This window comes from Lipotes vexillifer, unplaced genomic scaffold (assembly GCF_000442215.2).
Source record: "Lipotes vexillifer unplaced genomic scaffold, Lipotes_vexillifer_v1.1 scaffold1126, whole genome shotgun sequence".
Classification (NCBI taxonomy): Eukaryota; Metazoa; Chordata; class Mammalia; order Artiodactyla; family Lipotidae; genus Lipotes; species Lipotes vexillifer.
In genome coordinates this window covers 91,415-114,427 of record NW_006781401.1, presented here as the reverse complement: position 1 = coordinate 114,427, position 23,013 = coordinate 91,415, and the positions used below count along the sequence as shown (strand labels likewise).

Genomic DNA, 23,013 nt, shown 5'->3' with positions numbered 1-23,013 from the left:
CAGGAATGATACTCCAGAACCGAAGACGGAGAGCAGCCTAATTTTTGAAAAGGGAAAAAGCTGTACTCTGGTGAATTTGGTGTTGATATTGACTAAATTCCTGAATAAGTAATTAAAAGGATTTGTGAAATTAAGAAGGGCCGTATCCAGAATAAATTTTGGAAAAGCAAGTCATGGCCATTCTCATTTTCATTTTCATTAAAAAATATTTTTTGTTAATGTAAAAATATTAAATTTGCCTTTCCTAGGTTATAAATGTTATTTTTGTTTATTTTGTATTGGTATATGACCCTTTTTTCAGTCATTCTATTAACATATTTTATATTTTGATTTTTATTTTAGACTATTGAATTTATGGAAACGTTTGTATTTGCTATTAAACTCCACAGTCTACAAACTGTAAGACTTGTATTTAAGATTCAAACCCAAACTCCTAGGAAGAAAACTATTGGAGAATGCTCACTATCACTCAGAACTCTTAGCACACAGGAAATGGATTACTCTTTGGATATATCACCACCTTCAAAAATTTCTGTAAGTGATATAATATGTAAAGTATTTCACACTTTTAGAATTATTTAGTGGGTGAATTTTTGTTTGTTGGAGTATAATTTGAACACTAGAATATATTAAAGGATCAGGAAGGCTCTCAAGAAGCAATAGTAACATAAATGTAATTTTAAAATGTTGTAATTATGTCATTATTTAATAATTTTTTAAAAAGTTGATAAAATGTTAACAGAGCCCCTTTTCTTTCTCCATTGGAAAATAACCGTAAGGTTACTTTCTCCTAGTACATGTTTAATTAATGTTTCATACTTCAATGTGATAACCCTAAGTATGAATAATTTTAAATAATTTTTTAGTTTTTTGGGTTTTTTTTAGTAGCTGATAACTTAGGAAAAGCAAGACAGAATCAATAAACTCCAAACTCAATGAGAGATTGCCTTGAAATAGATAAGGAAAGTTTTAATCATGCCTAAGCACCATGTCCATAAATTGGGTGGAATGGAGGATCTTACAGCTGGTGTTTTTTTGTAAAGAACTTTATTATCTATGGTGCTGATTGATTTTTGAGACCCAGTAGTTGCTTCTTTCAACTAGCCAGCTGAACACTGTTTAAGTTGTTTAGAAATTCCTAATGATTTAATTACATAGTTTCTGTGTCAGGATAATATATATAGAAATCAGTCATAACGCTTTATAAGGTTGAACCTATATGTGATTTTAAATTTACATAGGATTTATATTTTACCTACTTTCAAAAATATTTAAGGTGCTTGAAGTGGTTCTTAACCTGGCTACACATTAGAATCACCTGGGGAACTTTAAAAAAAAAGCCCACACTTAAACCATTAAATCAGAATTTGGGGAGGAGTGAGCCAGAGGCATCTGTAAGTTTCTGAAGCTACTCAGGTGATTCTAATGTGTAGCCTAGCTTGAGAACCACTGAATTGAAATTAGGGAAATTAGGGATTAAAAAAATAAAGAACAAAAGATTAATCAAGAAGAATTGAAAAATCTTGTTATTTCTTGTCTGTTATTTTCTGTCTCCATACCAAATGTGTTTTCTTTATAGCATTTATTATAACTTAGAATTATTTAAGTTACTCGTTTTAAAAAAAAGGGCTTGAGCTTCCATCATTTTTCTTCATATTTTACTGTGTCTGTAGTAAGGGCCCATCATATTCCTGGCATTGAATATTTGTATGTAGGTTGATATGAAAGAATAAATGATGAATGAAAGCATGCTAAATTAGATTGTTATTTTCTGTTAAAGTATAGCAAATTTGTTTTCTAACTGTGACAGGAGTTTATCACTTACATCTTTGTTTATCATTTACATCTACTACTAGCTTAGTAGACAGTAATCTGCAACCATATTTTACAAAAGGCACATATTACTATTTAAATGGATAATTCATAGATTAAATCTCTTTTAATATTATTATAACACAGCATTTTATTATGATTGCATATCTGACTCCTCCAATAGCCTTGAGATTTTCTAGGGCAGTAATCTGCCTTGTAGGTTTTTTGGTTTTTTCAGTAGATTAAATCTTTAAAAATTAGTAGAGTAGAAGATAACTCAGCAAATGTATTTTCTGGGGAATTGAGACATTGTAATCTTAATCTGCCTTGGAGAATCTGAATGAATGATTATGGCACAGTTTCTACAAAATTATATTTTGCATATCAGATGTTTTATAAACATTTGTCTATCTGTTGTATGCCACATGCTAGGGATACAAAGATTGATGGCTTGAAAGGGCTTTCAGGCTATATTGGACCAGTGAATTTATATTACTGAGTGTGAATGTTTCTTATTATTGGCTAAGAGCAAGAATAATATGCTTTGTTTCCTGTGTTGAGGAGGAAAATTGATATTCTAATTGTGACATTGAAAGAACCAGACTTACATACCCATCCTTCACACTGACAACTGTTTTATCATGAACAGCAGAATTTTCATATACAGCTAATAATTTCCTGAGTACAGAGTTTTTGACCTTAACAACTAGCTGACAACTCAAATTTCTGTGTTGAATAATGTAGAAGACATAAGATTTCCCTGAAGAAATAGCTGACATTTGAAGAAACTTAGCATATGACTGACTTGGTCCTAAGTGATTTAATGCTCACGCCGAACTTACGAGCTTGCTGCTCTTGTCATCCCTATTGTGGAGACCAAGACCTTGAAGCACTTGCCTGAGTTCATATAGCCTGTTGTTGGGGAATCAGGATTTGAACCGAGGTATTCTGATTCCACAGCCAGCTCTCTTTACCGTGTCGAAGAAAATGATCAATTAACAGTCTATAATAGGAATCGAAAAGAGTTTTATTTGAGCCAAACTGAGGACTATAGCCCAGAAAACAGCCTCTCGGATAACTCTGAGGAACTGCTCTGGAGAAGCATGGTTTTCAGCACAGTTTTATATCTTGTCATAACAAAGAACATCAAATGAGTCAGGGATACATTCCTTCAAGGTTTACAGCATGTGCACAGCAAGTCAATATGGCCTTGGCACCTGGGAAGGGAGTCTTATCCTGGATGGGGGACCAGCAGTGGCATCCCGGGAAGGGAGGCATTTAATCTTTATTTTTTTTTGTGGTACGCGGGCCTCTCACTGTTGTGGCCTCTTCCGTTGCGGAGCACAGGCTCCGGACGTGCAGGCTCAGTGGCCATGGCTCATGGGCCCAGCCGCTCTGCGGCATGGGGGATCCTCCCGGACCAGGGCATGAACCCGTGTCCCCTGCATCGGCAGGCGGACTCTCAACCACTGCGCCACCAGGGAAGCCCTAATCTTTATTTTTAACATGGACATTCTTTACTTCTGGTCAGTGTGCCCTTTTCTTTAATAATTAAAGCAGATGTACAATGTATGCTTGATAGGCCACAAACAGGCTGTTTTAGTTAGCATAAAATTCAAGTTAACTCATGTATAAGCCAGAACGACTTCCCCATACCTCAATATGTGAAAATATCTTTTATTAGCTATGTATTGTCCCCCTAAGAAGATATTCTCAAAAATCACCAGATAAGGGATTTCTTTAATTATGCTTAACATTTCATCCGGGAAGCTCAGAAAGTTCTCTTTTCTTTAAAAAATGATACATTATTCAGGAATGGAGGTCGTATGTTTTATCTTCCACAGTTTTGTGCTCATTAAAAATGCTCTTCATGTATACCTACTAATTGATTAGAATTTTAATTTTTTGGTCATTATGAGATTGAAAACCACTTTGAATAGTTTTTCATGATCCGAATTAATATCTTGGAATATAAATTGAATTTATGAAATAACCTTGGCAAGTAAGAGATGATAAATCCACTGCCAAATGCTGCTCTGTTTTATGAGAGTGAAACTCTACAAGTGTGTAACACTAAGAGAAGTTTTGCCACCTTTAGATGTTTTCATAAGTGTTATTATATCATGGGTGCAAAACCGTAATGAAAGTAATTAATGAAAAAATGTTATCCATGGTTTCCTTTGTGTCTTGTAAACAATAAATAACTGTATTTTTTTAAATGCCAAAGACTGCAACATTTGTTGTTTTAATCAGCAAAGGTGTTATATATGGATGCCAAAATTAGTTCATGTAAAAAGATTTATTAATCCATCCTTATTCTGATTAAAAGCAAAAGCAGTACATTCACTTATTTATTAGAATTCAGCATTTATGGCTAAAATAGACAATTTTTATCATCATTTTAGATTTTTCAAGAGGGAGTGTAACCTCAACAGATGATTTTATACTTTTTTATTTTTATTTTTATTTTTTGTGGTACGCGGGCCTCTCACTGCCGTGGCCTCTCCCGTTGCGGGGCACAGGCTCTGGACGCACAGGCTCAGCAGCCATGGCTCACGGGCCTAGCCGCTCTGCAGCATGTGGGGTCTTCCCGGACTGGGGCACGAACCTGTGTCCCCTGCATCGGCAGGCGGACTCTCAACCACTGCGCCACCAGGGAAGCCCGATTTTATACTTTTGAGTGATTCACTTTTCACTTTGTATCTTTTGATTTCTTATGGCATGACCAATTTTGGCCATTTTGACCATTACAGAATATTGTATTAAGAAAATATCCAAGATTCAGTCAATGGCATGTACATAAAAAGGTTCTTTTTTATGATCCATGCGTCAGTTACTGGGGAATACTGTGTGATTATCAAATATAAACTGCTTGATGAAGTATCAGTCAGCTGTTTTATAGCTTTGTTGGAATCTAGCAAAGACTTTTGTGTCAGTCTGTGCTGCGCCCTAGTGAGATCTGTTAACATTCTTTCTTTAATCCCATACTTACTCTTTTCATCATGTGAACAGTAATGTTTTTGTATTTGGCCGACTTACATTTCTCTCTTTTATTTTTCACTCCAAGGATGCTGGAATCCATGTAAATAGGTTGGCTTGTGTAAGACAAATTACTTTCTTCTGTTCTTAGCAATACTGAAGAGCACATTTTAGCTTTTCCCCCTTGCTAAATCTCCTTCATTATATTGTTTGCCTCAGGTTTTCTTTGACCTTTTCCTTATTATTTACTGCCTCATCAGTTTTGCTAGCTTCCTTCTTGCCAACTTTCATCTTTGGCTTGCTTTCATTTAGCATAGTAATTCAGCTCTTAATCCACAAATCTGTTCATTGTAATCCTTTGTCTTCTGATTTTGGTAACACTACCTCTGATTTCTACAGATGAAGAAATAATGATGCGTTTCATATATAACATTTCTATCATATTTCATACATTCTGAAAAAACAATTCAAATGACTACATTTAAGTCTTGAAAATGTGCTCTTTTGGTGTTTATTTCACTGACATTTTCTCTAGTAAAGCTTTTTAGGAATTTAATTTTTTTTTTAATAAATTTATTTATTTTTGGCTGTGTTGGGTCTTCGTTGCTGTGCGTGGGCTTTCTCTAGTTGCGGTGAGCGGGGGCTATTCTTCCTTGCGGTGCGTGGGCTTCTCATTGTGGTGGCTTCTCTTGCTGCACAGCATGCGCTCTAGGCACACGGGCTTCAGTAGTTGTGGCATGAGGGCTCTAGAGTGCAGGCTCAGTAGTTGTGGTGCACGGGCTTAAGTTGCTCCACGGCATGTGGGGTCTACCGGGACCAGGGCTCAAACCCGTGTCCCCTGTATTGGCCGGTGAATTCTTTCTTAACCACTGCGCCACCAGGGAAGCCCTAATTTTTTTTTTTTTTATTTGATTTGTCTTTTGGTCTCCCTGATTTTGAAGGATCAGTATGTATGTGTAACTTATATTAGAATTTATGAAAGTCAGTAAGTACCTCATATTGACAGAATCCATGACATTTATCTTAACCTTCTCTTATAACACTTAGGTTTGTGTGTCAGTAAAAAGCAGTGCTTTCAAAATTTCTAACTTTAGCTCTTTATTATTGAATTTTTGAAATATGGCAAAACTTTACTCTTGATTAGCAAATGACACTCTTTTAATATGCAGGTTTGCCATGCAGAACTTGAACTGGGGACTTGTTTTCAAGCGGTAAATAGCAGAATTCAGTTACAAATTCTTGAGGCTCAATACCTTCCAAGCTCATCAACACCCCTGACTTTGAGTAAGTATGTCAAAGTGGTTCAAAGTGGAATCTTCAGAAAATATTTGTAAAAGGTAGTTTTTTCCTGTGTTTCTTACAGTGAAGATTAAAATCTGAGTTACATTTGTTAGTTAACTTACATACTTACCTTTTAACTTAAAATTACTTTATTGGATTTCAAATTACTAGCCACTGTGTCTACCTTAATCCACTGGTCTCTTGATTCTTACCCAATTGTGATCTTCTTGCATTTGATGCTATTCTTTCTTTAGCTCATTAGTTAATATAGGTTGAGTGTCCAGAAGACTGTCAGCTATATTTCACCAGCCTAGATAATTTACCCTTTTTTCGATACTCTGCTAACTAGAAACTTAATTTAAAAAAACACTGATGGGCTTCCCTGGTGGCGCTGCTTGAGAGAGTCCGCCTGCCGATGCAGGAGACGCGGGTTCGTGCAAAAAAAAAAAAAAAAAAAAAAAACCACTGAAAATATCAGATAGAAACCTCAAAATACTTTCTCGCCTGTGCCTTTGAGCACAGCCAGGGATTCTGATATTTTGGTTGTCTAGGGCTGGTTCACATGCCTGCCACTGGAGTGGGAGGTTTGAGGTCAGTCCTACCTAAAGGGCTAAGAGTAGGACTAAGAGTGTTCCTCTTTCCTACTAGAAGAAGAGAAAATACCAGGAGGTAGGTAGAAGCAATGGATATCCACTGTAACTACAAAGACTGAAAATAAATACAATTGAGCACAGTCCAAGAAGCTAGAAAAACAACAGCAAACACAAAGGAAAGTAGAAGTAGAAATTAAAGCTAAAGTTGAAGTTGATAAATATGGGGACAACAAAAAAAACACAAAATCAATAAAACCAAAAGATTTTTCTTTGAAAAGAATATTAAAATAGACAAACCTATAGTAGGCTGGATCAAGCAAAAAATAAAGAAAACATAGACAAGGAAGAGGATATAATTTCAATTTTGAATCTCAGAAGATATTCAGAAATAAATAAGAGGGCTTCCCTGGTGGCACAATGGTTAAGAATCCACCTGCCAATGCAGGGGATCCGGGTTTGAGCCCTGGTCCGGGAAGATCCCACATGCCATGGAGCAGCTAAGCTCGTGTGCCACAACTCCTGAGCCTGCCCTCTAGAGCCTGCAAGCCACGACTACTGAGCCCATGTGCTGCAACTACTGAAGCCCACGCGCCTAGAGCACATGCTCTGCAACTAGAGAAGCCACCACAATGAGAAGCCCACGCACCGCAACAAAGAGTAGCCCCTGCTCGCCACATCTAGAGAAAGCCCACGCACAGCAATGAAGATCCAACACAGCCAAAAGTAAATAAATAAATAAATTTGTAAAAATAAATAAATACAGAAGACAATACCAATTATAACTGTGCCAATTCATTTGAACAGCTATATAAAATAAATGATTTTCTAAGGAAAAAAACTTGAAATTCACTCCAGAAGAGAGAGGAATCAATAGAACAATAACCATGTAAAAGTAGTTAAAGAACTGCCTCTAATAAAAGCAGAGGCCAAGATGATTTTACTGGCAGATCCTACCAAACTTTCAAGGAACATATATTTCCTATTCTATATAAGCTGTTCCACAGCATGAAAAGAAGATGGAAAAAGTAACTTCATGAGGTTAGCATATTCTTGTTATCAAAACAGAAAGGACAGCATACACAAAAAACAACTATAGACTACCATCACTTATGTAGATAGATGGAAAAATCATAAAATAAAAAGCAAGTAAAGTCCAAGTTGGCATTAAAAGAATAAGTTAAATTACCAAGACTATATAGGGTTAATTCTAGGAAACAAGGACAAAACAGTGCAATTTATTACATTAACAGGTATCTTCCTTTAATCAAAACTGCTAATCAGGATTACCAGTGATCTCCATTTTATAAATAATGGTTCTTACTCAGTTCTTACTTTGTGGCTCCCTCCTTTCTGGAAACTCTCTCTTTACTTTCTTGCTGTCTGGCAGCCCCAGCTCTATACCATCACTTCTCAAATTAGTCAGACTGCACTTTTTGCTCGAGTTGTAAGCACTGCATGTCAGACTGGGGAGCAGGCTTAGGTGAAAAACTGTATAAACCTGAATTTTACTTAGTGCAGTTCTCATCTTTTAAGAGTTAACTCACCTCTAGTTTCTTTCTGCTTTTGGTCAATGTTTAGCATCTTGAACAGTTGTTTTTAATATTTTCCCCAGAGTTTATAATTGCCATCTATGAGAGGTTAGTCTGTAAAAGCTTTTCTACCATTACTGGAAGCTCTACATCTCAAATTTATTTAAAGAATAGGTTTTCTCTAGTGGGCATATGTTTAACTTCTGGAGTCTCAAGCAAAGAATTTTACCTATATAAATTTGTGAAATAAATTACTCCAACTCTCCAAAGAGTTGGCACCTCTCTTGTATAATCCTTTTCGATGTGTACTCCTTTGCTGCTGATTGTTATTTATGTCTGCCGTTCAGTCTTTAAGGGCATCCAGGTTAGAGGAAGATTAAATTCATTTAAGGTTAGAGTAGTTACTTATAAATTATGATAATAATTATAAGATTTACTAGAGATATTTTCTGTTATGGCAGTTAGCTCATCAGATCTTTAAAAGTAGCTTATTGATATTTTTATGACAATATATGGATATATTTCTTTATATGACATTTAAAATGTTTTATTTATCAAAATTTCTTATTCTTTAGGTTTTTTTGTGAAGGTGGCAATGTTTAGCTCGGGAGAGTTGATTTATAAGAAGAAGACACGCTTACTGAAGGCCTCCAATGGAAGAGTAAAGTGGGGAGAGACTATGATTTTTCCACTTATACAAAATGAAAAAGAAATTATTTTTCTCATTAAGCTTTACAGTCGAAGCTCTGTAGGAAGAAGACACTTTGTGGGGCAGGTTAGTAGGGAGTTTTTATCTCTGGTCCTTTCCTTGCACTTTTCTATGCATTTAAACAGTTGGTTAACAAAGGGAATACAGGATAAATTTGAGGTTGAATAGAGTAAAATTGTTCATCATAAATTAAAATTCAGTTTCACCACAAAAATCAAATCTTGTCAGACTTTCTGCTTTAATACAAAAATAGTTGGAATTTCTCAGCAGTCAGGCTTCTTATCTTAAAATAAGTTTTCTCCTGAGCTTTTCAACTTTAAAATCAGTAAGGAAGATCAGTTTTTCAGTACTCCTGACTCGTTCCTTGTGAAGGCGGGAACACTAAGTATTTCAGTCAAATTTCTTAAGGCTCACTTAAGGTATCCAGCTTACTTTATTCTGTGTCATGTTTAATTTAATGTTTAACTCTGTATGCTATTAGCTGAATTGTGTTAGATTTGAATTCCTAGAAAACATCGATTTTAACAGTGGTTGTGATATTAGTTAGTATTGTCATCTGGATTAAACTATTGAAAAATTCATAGTAATTTGTATAAGACAACATAAGACTTGCTTACTTGCCAGTCCTACAGGAACTTGTTTCCTTTTGTAGTTCTTTCTTTACTCTAAATGAGTTACTATAGCTGTCCAGTATCTTTTATCTTAATTACAATTGTTTGACTCATGTTTAAATTCCAAAATCTGTATTATTAGTCTAAAGGCTTCTACTTGACAAGATGTTATTAGCAGTCTACCTGTAATCTTCAAATTATATGTGAATTTTCAAAGATTGATACTCTCACTCACTTCATATATTTTACCTAAAATATTTGTCAGAAGTACTATAGTTTTGTTGTTCTTCATCTATTCTTATTTGGAAAAGAGTTTGAACTCAAGACCTAGTATAACTAGCAAACTTTTCAAAGTCTTGAGGCCTATGAAATGAATTCAGTTAAAGTTTTCGCGTATTGTCAAGCCTCAACTACCATGTATGAATGGAATAGATTTACCTGACAGATGATTTTCAGGATAACTTTTTTGGTGATTCCACTTTCTTGGTTGAGATTTTAGTTAAGAATAATAATTCTGGAAGGTTCCTGTTGGCCATCTGTTCCCTCTGGCTCCTCTGGTAGCCTCAGGAGCCACCATGGTGGGGCAGGCACGTGTGGAATCAAGGTCTCCCACTCCTCTATCCGCCAGTGCACTCTTATGTTATCTATTCCATATGTTGGGGTGTTTTGTAAGATTTTATTTGAAGGAAAAGTTCTTCAGACCAAGAAATTTAGAGAAAAAAGTTTGAAAACCAAACCTTTTTTGGAGTGCCCTGCTCCAATTTCTTTATTTAAAAGAATTAGAAACTGAGTCTCAAAGAAGTTAACTCCAAAGTAATAGCATTTGTTAGTGCTGTAGCTGAGTTGAGGATTCAGGTTGTTTTGTTTCCTTGTTCACCTTGTCTCCGTGATACATAACATACAATGTGATATCTTATATTTGCAAAATGCTTTACAGTTTTCCCAAGTTCATTCACATCTGTTATCTAAAGTTACCTAAGTGATAGATTCAATGAAATTGTTTGGTATGAAGAATGACTCTTAGATTTCAATTAAAATTACAGTTTTATTTAATGTAAAAGATACTTAAAATGCACATTCCTTACCAATCAGTTTAAATCATGATTAGTCTCAATTACTCTTTACAAAAATGTTTTTGAGTGGTTGGGATCAATTTTAAGTTGAGCTCCTAGATTTATTGAGAAAGAAAGGATACTAATAACTGTTTTGGAGGAAGTGATTTTGTAATATCTCACATTGAATTTTTAAATTGAATTGGGTCATATAAAATAGTCTTCAGTGACTAAATAGGTTCAGTGTTTTAACATCAAGTTTCAAAGAGAGAAATCAAACTTTTGGAAAAATGAAAAGATGTTTAGTTGAAAATATGTAAACCAAACGTCCAGCTGTCTTTCATTAGTAAGAGTAATTAATGGTTTGAACTCAGTTACCATTATTGTGTTAAGTTTAATGAGTGTACTGTTCCTTTACAGATTTGGATAAGTGAAGACAGTAATAACACTGAAGCAGCGAACCAGTGGAAAGAGACAGTTAAAAATCCAGAAAAGGTTGTTATCAAGTGGCACAAATTAAATCCATCTTGAAGACCCTGCACATTAATTTGGTGACAAACTTGACATTCTTTTAGAAGACTTGCGATTTCAATTTGCTGCCAATTTGAAGAGACAGATCAGTACATTTATCAATTTATTTATGGAGGCCATAATTATAGTATATAATGGATCAAGTAGAAAATCAAACTTGGTAAAAAATGGGATGAATTTTACCAGATATCCAAAGTAAAGGAAATGCTTTAAAACTGGCCGAAATAGACAATAAAATAAATGGGTAGTATTACTAGGGCAACTAAATAAATTATAAAGTCAATGGGAATATCAGTCATAGATAGTTGCTGCTATATTATGTTTATAGGCTTTTTAAAGCGTTACATAGATATTCAAAATCCACTATATCAAGTCTCTGTTAGTACTAGACTTTACCACTATTTCAGTGCTCGTCAAGAGTGATTAGATCTTAACTCCACTGTTTAACCCCTCACTACATATTTTCCCTCAGAAGGCAAAAGTGGATTGAACCACTTCAACTCTTCTCATTTGGGGAAAGTTTGTGGCCTGTGTTTATCATTACTTACCCTTAAGTCATCACATTGCCACTTAGTAAGCTAGTTATCTATAAGAAACTTCAGATATAGAAAACTACATTTTGGCAAGAATAAGTGAAAACGCCAGAAGGTTGAAGTTTAATTGGAAACCCAGTGTACACACATTTTGCTGTGTTTCCTCCTTCACATCCTCTTTGTTTTAATTGGAGTTGAAATAAGGTTATCATCCATATGGCCCATCCTAATTAGCAGAATTAAATGAGCTTAAATAGCAAATTTAATATTTTATGATAATCACTTCCTTGTTTTTAGTTTTTTAAATATAAATTGCTTGTTCTATAATCCACAACATTAGAATATGTTCCTGTATTTTAAAACTGGCCATACATGATAACATTATGTAGCAAATAAATATTTTCTGTTGCAGTTTCTCTCGGGTACTCATTACAACTCAGTACTATGTAGGGATAATTTCAGTTTAGTTGGTCAGACAAGCTATGACCAAAAAGCACAGTTGTTTGGAGAAACCAATAACACCATCCCTGATCTTGGAAAGTAGTGACTTTATTTTTGCTAATGGGTAGACTAAGTGCTTCATCTTCCATTTTTCTTTCTCTCTTACCTTGTACCACACATGCCAATAGATAGATAGTGATATTTTAGGCCACAAGTATACTTTGCTGTAACTTAAGCATGCCTTTTTCATTTCTTGTTCTGTGTATCTCATTAAGATTTTCCCAAATAAATACTAATTCCCCTTTTCCTAGGTACCACCTCCTCAAGCTACAAAATGTACATACTTTACATGCCCTTTGCTTCTGGTGCCTAGAGTTTATGGTATACCGGGGATGTTGACAGGTACTCTCTGACACTGCATTTTGAAATAATTATTTTTTTTAGATTTGTGAAAAATGGTGTATTAGTGAGTACTCACATGGACTTTCAAGAGAAAAATCACCTTTTTTGGTGGTATTTTGAATCTTTGAGACAAATGGCAACTATTTTAAAAGATTTTTAAAAAATAGACTTTGTTTTTTAGAGCAGTTTTAGGTTCACAGCAAAATTGAGAGGAAGGTACAGAGAGTTCCCATATACCCTCTACCCCCACATTTATACAGTCTCCCCCACTATCAACACCTTCCACCATAGTAGTACATTTGTTAAAATCGCTGAACCTTCATTGACGCATTGTCACCCAAAGTCCATAGTTTGTATTAGGGTTCACTTTTTATGTTGTACATTCTGTGAGTTTTGACAAATACATGAATGACCTGTATCCACCACTCATATCATACAGAGTAGTTTCACTGCCCTACAAATCCTCTGCAAACACAACCATTTTAATAGCTACCAAAGAAGGAAGTGTACTGGCTTTTAGATAAGTAACAGACTTTATTGTTTTAAAAAATCTAGAATTTTATTTGAGCAGTTTTTTTTGTGTTCTAATAATGCTTTCAATTCCTAAATTTGTTATAAGTAGTCATGTATTGAATGCAATTTCTAATTATTTAATTTTCAATATTTTTACAATACGTGTGTAACGTATAATTTGAAGGAAAGGTGTGACTTCTTGGTTTCTTGTATGCCTTAGAATCCTAGGTGAATAAAAAAATTAAAAGAAAACCTTTTTATTTAAAAGACTTCAGTTAGAGAAGTGTTGACAGCTAAGATCCCAGATATTTTAATTAGTGTTTACTTAAGCCTTTTTCAGATGAAGAGGTACTGAATACAGGTGATATTCTTATTGTTTCCTTAATAGCTACTCATGTTATGAGAAAAACATTAGAAACTGGTAATAAAAAATGAGATACTATGCAAAAAAAATCACTTCTCTTTGTACTTAGTTGGCATTTCTTGACCTTTACCCACTTATAACAATGAGAGAGGACCAAAATGATACTTGGTAACCAGAGAAAGCCATGGAGAGCTCACACTGATAGCTGATAGTTTGCACAGTGCTAATCCCTAACAGTGTATTTGTTTATAAGTCTTCAGATTAATACAATTAAATAGCTGCAGTCCATATCAAAACATAACATCTCTGTTTGGCTTTTGTTTGGTTTTGTATGATTTTTTAGCAGAAGTAGAGAACTTACCACTGAAGTATATCAGATAAGCTCTTATCAGACTGTTCAGAGGGAACCAGTGGGATTTTGATGTAAGTTACATAATTGTGGTCTGAAAATAACCTAAACTGATCTTCTGTTTGAATACAGTTATATGAATTTCTCTGATACTAATGTAAACTATATTTCCCAACAAAAATTTCCACTGTTTAATCAAATAATTGTTTTTTTTAATGAAGGATTTCAGAAATTTGCAATAAATTTCAACTCTTTATGTTATGGCAGTAATGGATATTTCAGAGCTGTATGTTTACTTTTGTTGTTTGGTAAGGTGTATTGAAGGAAGTTTCAGATAAAACGTCTGTATTTACAGTAGTTGTGAGAATGTTCACAGATGACCCTTGAAAAACACGGGGCTTAGGGGTACCACCCCCAACGCCGTTGAAACTTGAGTATAACTTTATATTTGGCCCCCTGTGGTTCTGAATTCACAGATTCAACTAACCTTGCATTATGTGGTACTGGAGAATGTACTCACTGAAAAAAATCTGCATGTAAGTGGACCTGTGCAGTTCAAGCCTGTGTTGTTCAAGGGTCAACTGTATTAGGGTTTCCAGAGAAATGGAACCAATAGAAGATAGATAGCTAGGGAGGGAGATGTAAGTTTTCTTTTAATTATGAGGAATTGGCTTATGTTTATGGAAGCTGAGGAATCCCACAATCTGCCATGCAAGCTGGAGACCAAGGAAAGCCAGTGGTATAATTCAGTCCAAGTCCACAGGCTTGAAAACCGAAGGAACCAATAGTGTAAATTCCAGTCTGAGGTCAGGAGAAGATGAGATGAGAAGTCCCAGCTCAAAGCAGTGAGGCAGGGGGAAAAAAAAGGGCAAATCCTCTTTCCTCTGCCTTTTGTTCTTTTCAGGCCCTCAACAGGTTAGAAGATGCCCCCCCACATTGATGCAAGTGCTAATCTCATCCGGAAATACCGTCACAGACACACCCAGAAATAATGTTTAATCTGGGCACCCTGGCCAATCAAGCTGACACATAAAATTAACTGTGGCAGATACCTCCTAGTGTTCTTCTGGTATGTTAGTTGTAATTCTCGTTCAACAATAAATTTCAAATGCTTGAAGTTCTAGCCGAAACACTGAGAAGAGAGTTATGAAAAGTGGATGTATATGAAGTACCTCTCCATTTTGAAATACAAATTTAAGACTTAAAAAGGTATTAAAGAGTGTTGACCTGAAATAAAGAGACTGTTGACTGAAAAAAAATACACAACGTAAAAGTTGAGAATTATGTTTTATTCAGTGGTTTTCTGAGGATTTCAAGCCCAGAAGACAGCGTCTCAGATAGTTCTGAGGGACTACCCCTAAGAGGTAAGGGAGGAGCCAGGGTATATAGGGGTTGTTGCAGCGAAGACCAGGTAGTCAGGACATCAAAAGTCTACCGTTAACCAAAGAAAACCAGGCATCTCAAGGAGTTTAGTACTTTTCTGTGTGTGGGAAGACGCAAGGCTCATTGAATTCATTCCTCTGATGTGCACCTCAGCTCTCTGAGGCCAGTATCCTGTGCTTTCCCATCCTGAGTTCTCTCTGGGTGCACCGTTGCGGAAGCAGCCCGTTTGTTTCTGTCCTGAGTTCCCTCAGGGCTCACTGTCTGGGGCAGCTTGATGGCAGTGTCCTTTGTTTACTGATATGACAAATAACATTTTTTATTCAAAACTTCCAGATATTTCTCTAGGAAAGATGGATTTATTTGGGATCAGCAGAAGATTGCAACTTGGGGTTGGCTACATGGTGAGTCACGTGCAAGTCCCCGCCTGCCAGGAAAGGAGAACACTTTTACAGAGAGGAAAAGGAAGTTGGGAGGGCTACCATAAACAAAGAGTCCATGGCTTTTCATTGGCTGAGTCCTTGCCAGGAAAGAAGAGGAGTCTTCCTTCTTCTTGTTGGGCTCTGCTAGCATTGCAGGGCATGAGAGCTCCCCCTTCTGGTCTTCCAACTCTATTTTATTGAGTTTCTGTTTATTTGTTTACAAGAATTAATGTAGCTCTATAAAATTAGATTATATTTTATGGGTGATGAATTATTTGAAGATGAATGCTGCCTACATTTTCAGTAATTTCCTTGTGGAAATTTTTTTTTAACTTAGTAGTTACAGATTTTTAAACCTTTTCATGTATAAAAAGTGATTTCTAAAATAACAGTATTTTATTAAAATCGATAACTAAATTAAATCATATAACTATAGCAACTATATAACTATATTAAACCATAGGACTCTGATAATAGCAGTAGCTGTCTAGAAAGAAAGGTCTGTATGCATTCTCAAATGGCTAAAAGATACCTGATTTCATGCTGGGATAAATCACTGAATGAGATATGTCTTTTAGAATATGATGGTTTTCATTTTCTCATGATGTGGAATTTGTTTTCTAGGTCACCATTCCTTAGTTTCTGAGGCAGGAGGATAAAATAGATTTGTCCTTAATCGTAGAACTAGATATATTTTAACAGAGAGAAATTTGACAACTCTGAGTTGTCAAACTCAGACAACTCAGACAACTCTGAGTTGTCTTTTAGTTTAATTCTAGATCGTTAATCTTTCTTGATTATACAATGTATGGACTAAATTAAAAACAAATTTTGAAATTAGTCATTTTTATATATTTAATAAATACAAAAATATCTATTTAGTACTTCATGCAAAGAACTGTTCTAGGTGCTTTCAGGGACACAAAGATGCTCTTTAATCTGGGGTTTAATTTAGGGAAATAAAACAATATAAAACAGGATTGCAGTAAGAAGCAGGATTTGAGGTATGGACAAAATGCTTTAGAGGCTCAACTAAAGAAATAATTAAATACAGCCGAAGGAATTAGGAAAGGTTTAAATCTCTGATCTGAAACACACGAAACCAGGCAGATTGGCAGCACTGTGAATTCGTGATCACTGACTCTGCCAAACTAGCAATCTTAGTTCATTTTTTTTATCAGCTGACTTACTGTGAAAAAGTTTGTGCTTCCTTCCACCCTCTTCTAATCTTCAACCCACCTACTCCTGTCTTTACTCTTAGTAATAGAATATATTATTTCATGCTTCACACAAAAAAAACAATGTCAGGCATTCCTTCACCATCCCATTGTCATATCCACAAACTTATTCTTACTTGTATCCATCCTCTGTTATGTTAGCAAGTCAGTTCTTTCTTGTGGATTCTGAATCCAATGCTCTGCTTTTTCAGGAATCTCATTCCTTTTAATATGCCTATTCTCTCATTCCTTGAGCCTCTCCTCTACTGGAGTCTTCCTATCATCATTCAAAGCTCCTTGGTGCATGCATGACTATCTCAAAATAGGTTGGTGATAAGTTCAGTGTAAAGAGCCCAACAGACATCATTGTGGAGGTCAAGTGTCTGTATTTATGAAGGAACCTATGGAAACATTATATACAGCAAGGACAATGCGGCATGCTCCTGGTGTGGATCTGTCTTCCCAGATCCCCTGGGATCCCCCTGGGCCATACTACTATGAATGAGTCTACATGTGGCCTGTGAAGATTCCCAGAAGCTCTGTTTTCATTAAAACAGGAAATTTTATTCTTTCTTCACTTTCCTTCTCTCACCAGGCTATTCATTCCCAGCTAAAACCTTCATTTCTGCTTGCTTAACAAGTATTGTAACCGGTAGAAAACAATCCCAACAAATTCCTGAGTAATTATTAAGAACTTAAGTGTAATTAATGAGTAGGAGCATTAGTTTCTCAGCATAGTATGTTAGGTCAGCTACACTTCAGGCCTCTCTGTTGCCTACTTCCTTCTTTTTAAGAAATTCCTAGACCTCCCACCCTATTCTAGATTCTGGTATATTTGGTCTTCTCTTCATAGGTAATTTCTAACTGCTCTGTTCTTAGCCTGTTTTCTTCATTCTTCCATCCTTGCCATGCCACTGAACCTCATGCTGAAGCTTTAAGTGCTTTTCAGCTATTTTTTCTTTATTACTCAGTTTTCTTAACAACAGAGCTCTTCCTTCTTGAAACCATTTCTTCCCTTTGCTTTCAAGCTTTGTGTGTTGTCTTACTACCTTTCTAGACTATCCTTTCCTTTGTTCTCTGTTGGCTTGTCTTCATGCAGTTTAAAAATTGGGAATTCTTTAGTACTCAGTCCTAGACCATCCTCTCTTCTCCTTCTACATTATCTCTCAGGGCAATTTTATCTATTCCCATGGCTGCAAATGCTGTCTACTTGCTAAAGGCTGCCAAATTTATGCTTGTATACAAATCTTACTAACGAGCTTCACTATTATTTGACTAATGTGGACATCTTTTCCTGAACATTATCCCAAACACAGCTTTTGATTTCCCATTCCTACCACAAATCTGGCCTCCATTGCTCCCCATCTAAGTAAAATGAACTATCATCCACCTGGTTGGTCATCCCAGAAACCTAGAAATCAACTTGGAACTCCTCTCTCATCTTCCATAGTCAATCAATCACCCTATTCAGAAATGTACATCATAAGTAGATCTTGAATGCACCCACTTCTCCATCTCTACTGTAACTTACCTAGTCATCTTCCACCTGTAGTATTGTACTTTCCCCATAATCGGTCTCCCTCTTGTTTCCCTCTAATACATTCTCCACCCAGCAGCCAGAGTGGTATTTTTAAAACGCAAACATGATTGTCACTCCTTCGTTCCCATTGCCCTTGGTGTGAAGTCCAAAATCCTTCACATAGTTTATAAGGCCCTGCATAGTCTGAGCTCTGCCTTCCATTCCAGCCTCATCTTGAACTGTTCCCGCTGATCTGTTTTACGTTCTTGGAAGACAGTATTCACCTAGTTTCCTCAGGATCTTTGCACATGTATTTTCATCCATGTGGCATAGTTTTCTTCTTTGGTCTTCCCTTTGCCATATCCTATTGTTTTTTTAGGTGCTAGCTTAAATGTCTGTTCCTCAGAAAAGCCTTTTTTTACATCTTAGGCAACGTTAGGTCCTATTTTCATATATAATTTTCCTTTATAGCTTTTATCATAGTTGTGATCAAATAATTGCATAATTTTTGTTTATTGTCTCTTCTACCCTGCAGTTTCCACAAAAGCAGAGTCCTGTTTATTATTGCATTCCTGAGGCTAGCACAGTTCCTGGCACATAATGGATACATAGTAAATATTTGTTCATTCATTCATTTAACTGATAGGCAGTATTTTGGGTGTTAGGGATATAGCAGTGCATAAACAGAAAAAAATGAATGAGCACACTGAGTCATGTTTATTGCTCAGTGAAGTGATAGCTAAAGGCCAGTATCTTCCTGTGGAGAGAGATAATGCTGGATTATACACTATTAGTACATTTACTTTTAAAATTCATTGATGTATTTCTTAATTATAGAAAAGAGAAATATGATAGCCTCACACTATGAGTTACAGCCTAGGAAAAATAGACCTAGAAAGAAAATAAATTCTGAGCAGTATTTATAACAGAATTGATGCTAAATTTCGTGAGTTGCTGAGTATTCATCAGATTTTATGTTGTTGTTGCATGTTAACAGCTTACTATGTATCATTACCAAGCACAAAAAATGTATTAGTTTATTTAAAACTTTTTTTTGTAGGGAACCAGTTACGTTTGGTTCCTGTATGAAATGGAAGGATACTTAGATTGTGTCCAGCTTTGAAATTTTCCTGTAAGATGTAAATAACCTATTTAAGTTATTTACCAGCCTAAACAGCATCCATAAGTCTTCTGTAGAAAAGAACCTGAGTAAAAAGATTGGTTAGGTCACAGTTCTAATCCTCGAAGGACAGAATGAGAATTTTGAAGACCTTTTCTGATAGAATTTAAGAAAGGGATTCAGAGAAGAGGCTGTTCAGAGAGGTAAACCTAACCCTATATACAGCTCAGTATTAAGGACATGTCCTCACAGATAGTAAGTCTGGGGATAAGGAAGGTGGGTAATATTTTCTTACTCATAATGATGTAGTAGTATAGTGATCTCTCAGCAAGGTGCCTAATACTGTACACTTCCTAATACTATACGCTTTTTCTTTTTACATAAGACACCTTGTCATAATTTAAATTTCCTTCAGAGAAATGTATACAAAATTCTTATACTAGCCTTCCCTTTCCTCCTTTCCTCACTCCCCTCCTTCCTCCTTCTCTCCCCCATCTCCGCTGTTTACCAAAACTCATGCTCAATTTTTGCTCTCTTCATAGAAAATCTGAAAACTAATTTGGTCAATGATAATAAAATCATTGACTCTTGTGTCTGGACAAGACCTGAAGAGTCCTCTAGTGTAAATTCCCACCTACCTAGAACATAGGGATGTTTATTCAACAAATATTTGTTGGATAACTACCTTGTGCCACTCATTTTTAGATGCTGGGAATACACCTAATAAACAAAAACTGCCCTCATAAAGCTTATATTATAGTGAATATATCAGGGCACACAGAATATTTCTGAGTAAAATTTGATGGATTTCAGTCAATGAATGAGCAAATACAAGATCAGAAAATCTGTTCCTGGTCTTCCTTCCGTATGACTCTTTCATATACTAATTGTCATCATTTAATTTCCTTTTGTCTTAGGTTACTTCAAATGCTAATGTTCGTAATATATTGATGAGTTATCTGAGGTTTTTTTTCAAAAGAAGTACATTCAGAGGTATTATTTTCCTTGAGCTACTCTGAGCTAAAACAGGATGCACGTATATATCAAGTGACCATTTGAAAAGAATTACCTCAGAATTCTTAACCTAGGGAAATACTGTGGTTATTGTAAGAACAATACCACTTGCAAATCAGTTTTTATCTGGGTTACTCGTATATTTGGGTTTTCCTGGCTTTAAAAGATAGTAGAGATGAGGTTGATTTTCTTTCTTTCTTTCTTTCTAATAAATTTATTTATTTTTGGCTGTGTTGGGTCTTTGTTGCTGCACACGGGCTTTCTCTAGTTGTGGTGAGCGGGGGCCACTCTTTGTTGCGGAGCGTGGGCTTCTCTTGTTGCGGAGCACAGGCTCTAGATGCGTGGGCTTCAGCAGTTGTGGCTCGCGGGCTCTAAAGCTCAGTCTCAGTAGTTGTGGCGCGTGGGCTTAGTTGCTCCGTGGCATGTGGGATCCTCCCAGACCAGGGCTCGAACCCGTGTCCCCTGCATTGGCAGGCGGATTCTTAACCACTGCGCCACCTGGGAAGCCTTGAGGTTGATTTTCTAAATGTGAATTTTTTTTTTTTTAGTTAACTTTAACCAAAAAAGGCAATGGATGTCTTTGTATTGTAAGAGATTATTTTTAGAGTATCTGGGAAAGCCAAAGAGAAAGTATGCTCAGTTTTCTGCATTTACTTTCTCCGTGTGTGCATGTGTGTGTGTATGCATACTTATACTCCCCAGTGTAGTCACATATGTTAATTATTTTCTGTCTTTTAAGACTGGAAAACAAAGGAAGGAGAGGCAAAAGGCATCAGAAACATTTTCTTAAAATGTTAAAACTAGATTGTTTATTAACTAAGCACAGTTTCTTCTCTGGGACATTGAAAAAGTAGTCTTTTCTAAAAACATTTTATTTCTTTTTTTTCTTAAAGATATTTTTAATTTTTTGAAACATATGGACAAGGCAAAAGGAAGAGTGGGCTAAAGACGGGGCTTTTTCAGGGAAATAGTGTTATCAAGAGTCAAGAAAGTAACATTAAGTGGTAGGATTTGCCTTAAAGTGTGTGTGTGTCCATGCCCGCAACACACATGTCCTCTATCTTGTAGAATTAGAAAAATGACATCTGTTTTCTTGAAAGTGAGGGGAATAAATGATTACAACAGGGCTGGAAGAGTGATGGAAACATTATGACAGATTTGATCACAGTCAAGTTTGTCTCTTTTCCCAGTCCAGAAAACACTAAGCTTGAGAAAAAACAAAGGGGAAAAGTTTTCCTTTTCCTAGTCCAGAAGAAAGTAAGTTGCAGAAACAACAAAACAGGAAAATGTTTGGAATGATGTCATTGTTTTTTGGCTCAGAGTGTACAGTTCTAAGAGGCATGAGTTGCTCCGTGTGTCTAGCATTCTGTCTCTGCTGTGGAGATAATAAATGCTCTGGGGGTTCCTATTCCTAGTTCTTTCTTGAAAGCTGACAGAATTAAAAATTTTTTTTCCCTAATGATATTACCTGGGTATATGAAACAAGATAATAGTTTTTCACTTTTTTTCTTCCCCGGCATACCTGAGGGGTTTAACACACTTCATCAGTAACCGTGAGTCACAGTGGCAATAATTTGCATCCAGGTTGTGAATCTTGGCAGGGAAAAAAAGACCCCTCTAGGTGAATTTGTTATACCTATTATAGAATTTTAAGGAAAGAGATTCTTTCACTCAGTGCTGTCTTTACCCGTTTTGTGGATTGAAAGTTACTGGAAAGCAATTTATCATCCACAGCATTAACCAACATGGCAGTGTAGTCATCACCAGTTTAGAATACACAGCATTATTTGCTAGAGAAGTTACAAGTCCTTAGAGCTAAGCTACTGAGGAATTTACTTAATCTGAGATTAACCTTTCTGCTTACTGTCTCTAGGATATAGTCACAGTTACAGAAACCATCAATACAATTTTTTGAAGGGAGGAGGGTTACTATAGCGTACTTATAAAAAACATCTGGAAGCTTACACTTATGGAAAAGACTGTATCTGCTAAGATTGCAAATCATTTTGTCATAGAGGTGGAGTGATAACGAAGAAACAAATACGTAGAAACAAAGTTCTAGTTCCCAAGCATGGAGGGAAAAACAGGAATAAAACATCACTTACCATCACCAGGCCAATTGGTCGTAAGTGTAATCATGTCCATTTGAAGAAGTTCATATTCATACCCGAAGAAGATTATAAGCACATGAGAAATGCTTTATCTTATGCAGATAAATGACAAGGAAATGTAGCGTTCACATCAGCTATGTGTACATGGTATCGATTATATGTGGGTTCCAGAGAAAACTGTATTTCTGTTCTGTTTTCTTTTTTATAATTAAATCTGTGTGCCAGTCATTTAAATTTTTAACTTGTAATTTTTTCAGTGTGTGTTTATAGACTGCCTCACGTGTATGTCTATGAGAAAGTGGTGGGAAGAAGTGCTCACCTGATTTTTGTGTAACTGAATGACCATTAATGGCTGGATGTCTTCCGAATTGAATCTGACTCAAGTTAAATAGCAATAGTTAATATTAACTAACAGAGATAAATTACATGCCAGAAGTCTCTTGAAAGAGTCCTGAGAAAAAGAGAAGTAGTTTGATGATATGTAAATCTGTGGTCCTTGGGAATACGTATTTCTCCTTTTCTCGGGATACA

General features: G+C 35.8%; 1 protein-coding gene across 2 annotated transcripts in view; it reads left to right on the top strand.

The window, feature by feature from the left end:
* Positions 1-11,599, top strand: part of TC2N (tandem C2 domains, nuclear) — a 48,924-nt gene extending 37,325 nt beyond the window's left edge. The window contains exons 8-11 of one of the 2 annotated variants that reach the window (XM_007454703.1): positions 343-534; positions 5,961-6,075; positions 8,770-8,969; positions 10,987-11,599. In XM_007454703.1, the coding sequence (XP_007454765.1) occupies positions 343-534; positions 5,961-6,075; positions 8,770-8,969; positions 10,987-11,097 (618 nt within the window). In that variant the 3' untranslated portion in view covers positions 11,098-11,599. The remainder of the gene's footprint in view (positions 1-342; positions 535-5,960; positions 6,076-8,769; positions 8,970-10,986) is intronic. The other variant, XM_007454704.1, reaches the window with a different exon arrangement.
* The last annotated feature ends 11,414 nt before the right edge of the window (positions 11,600-23,013 follow it).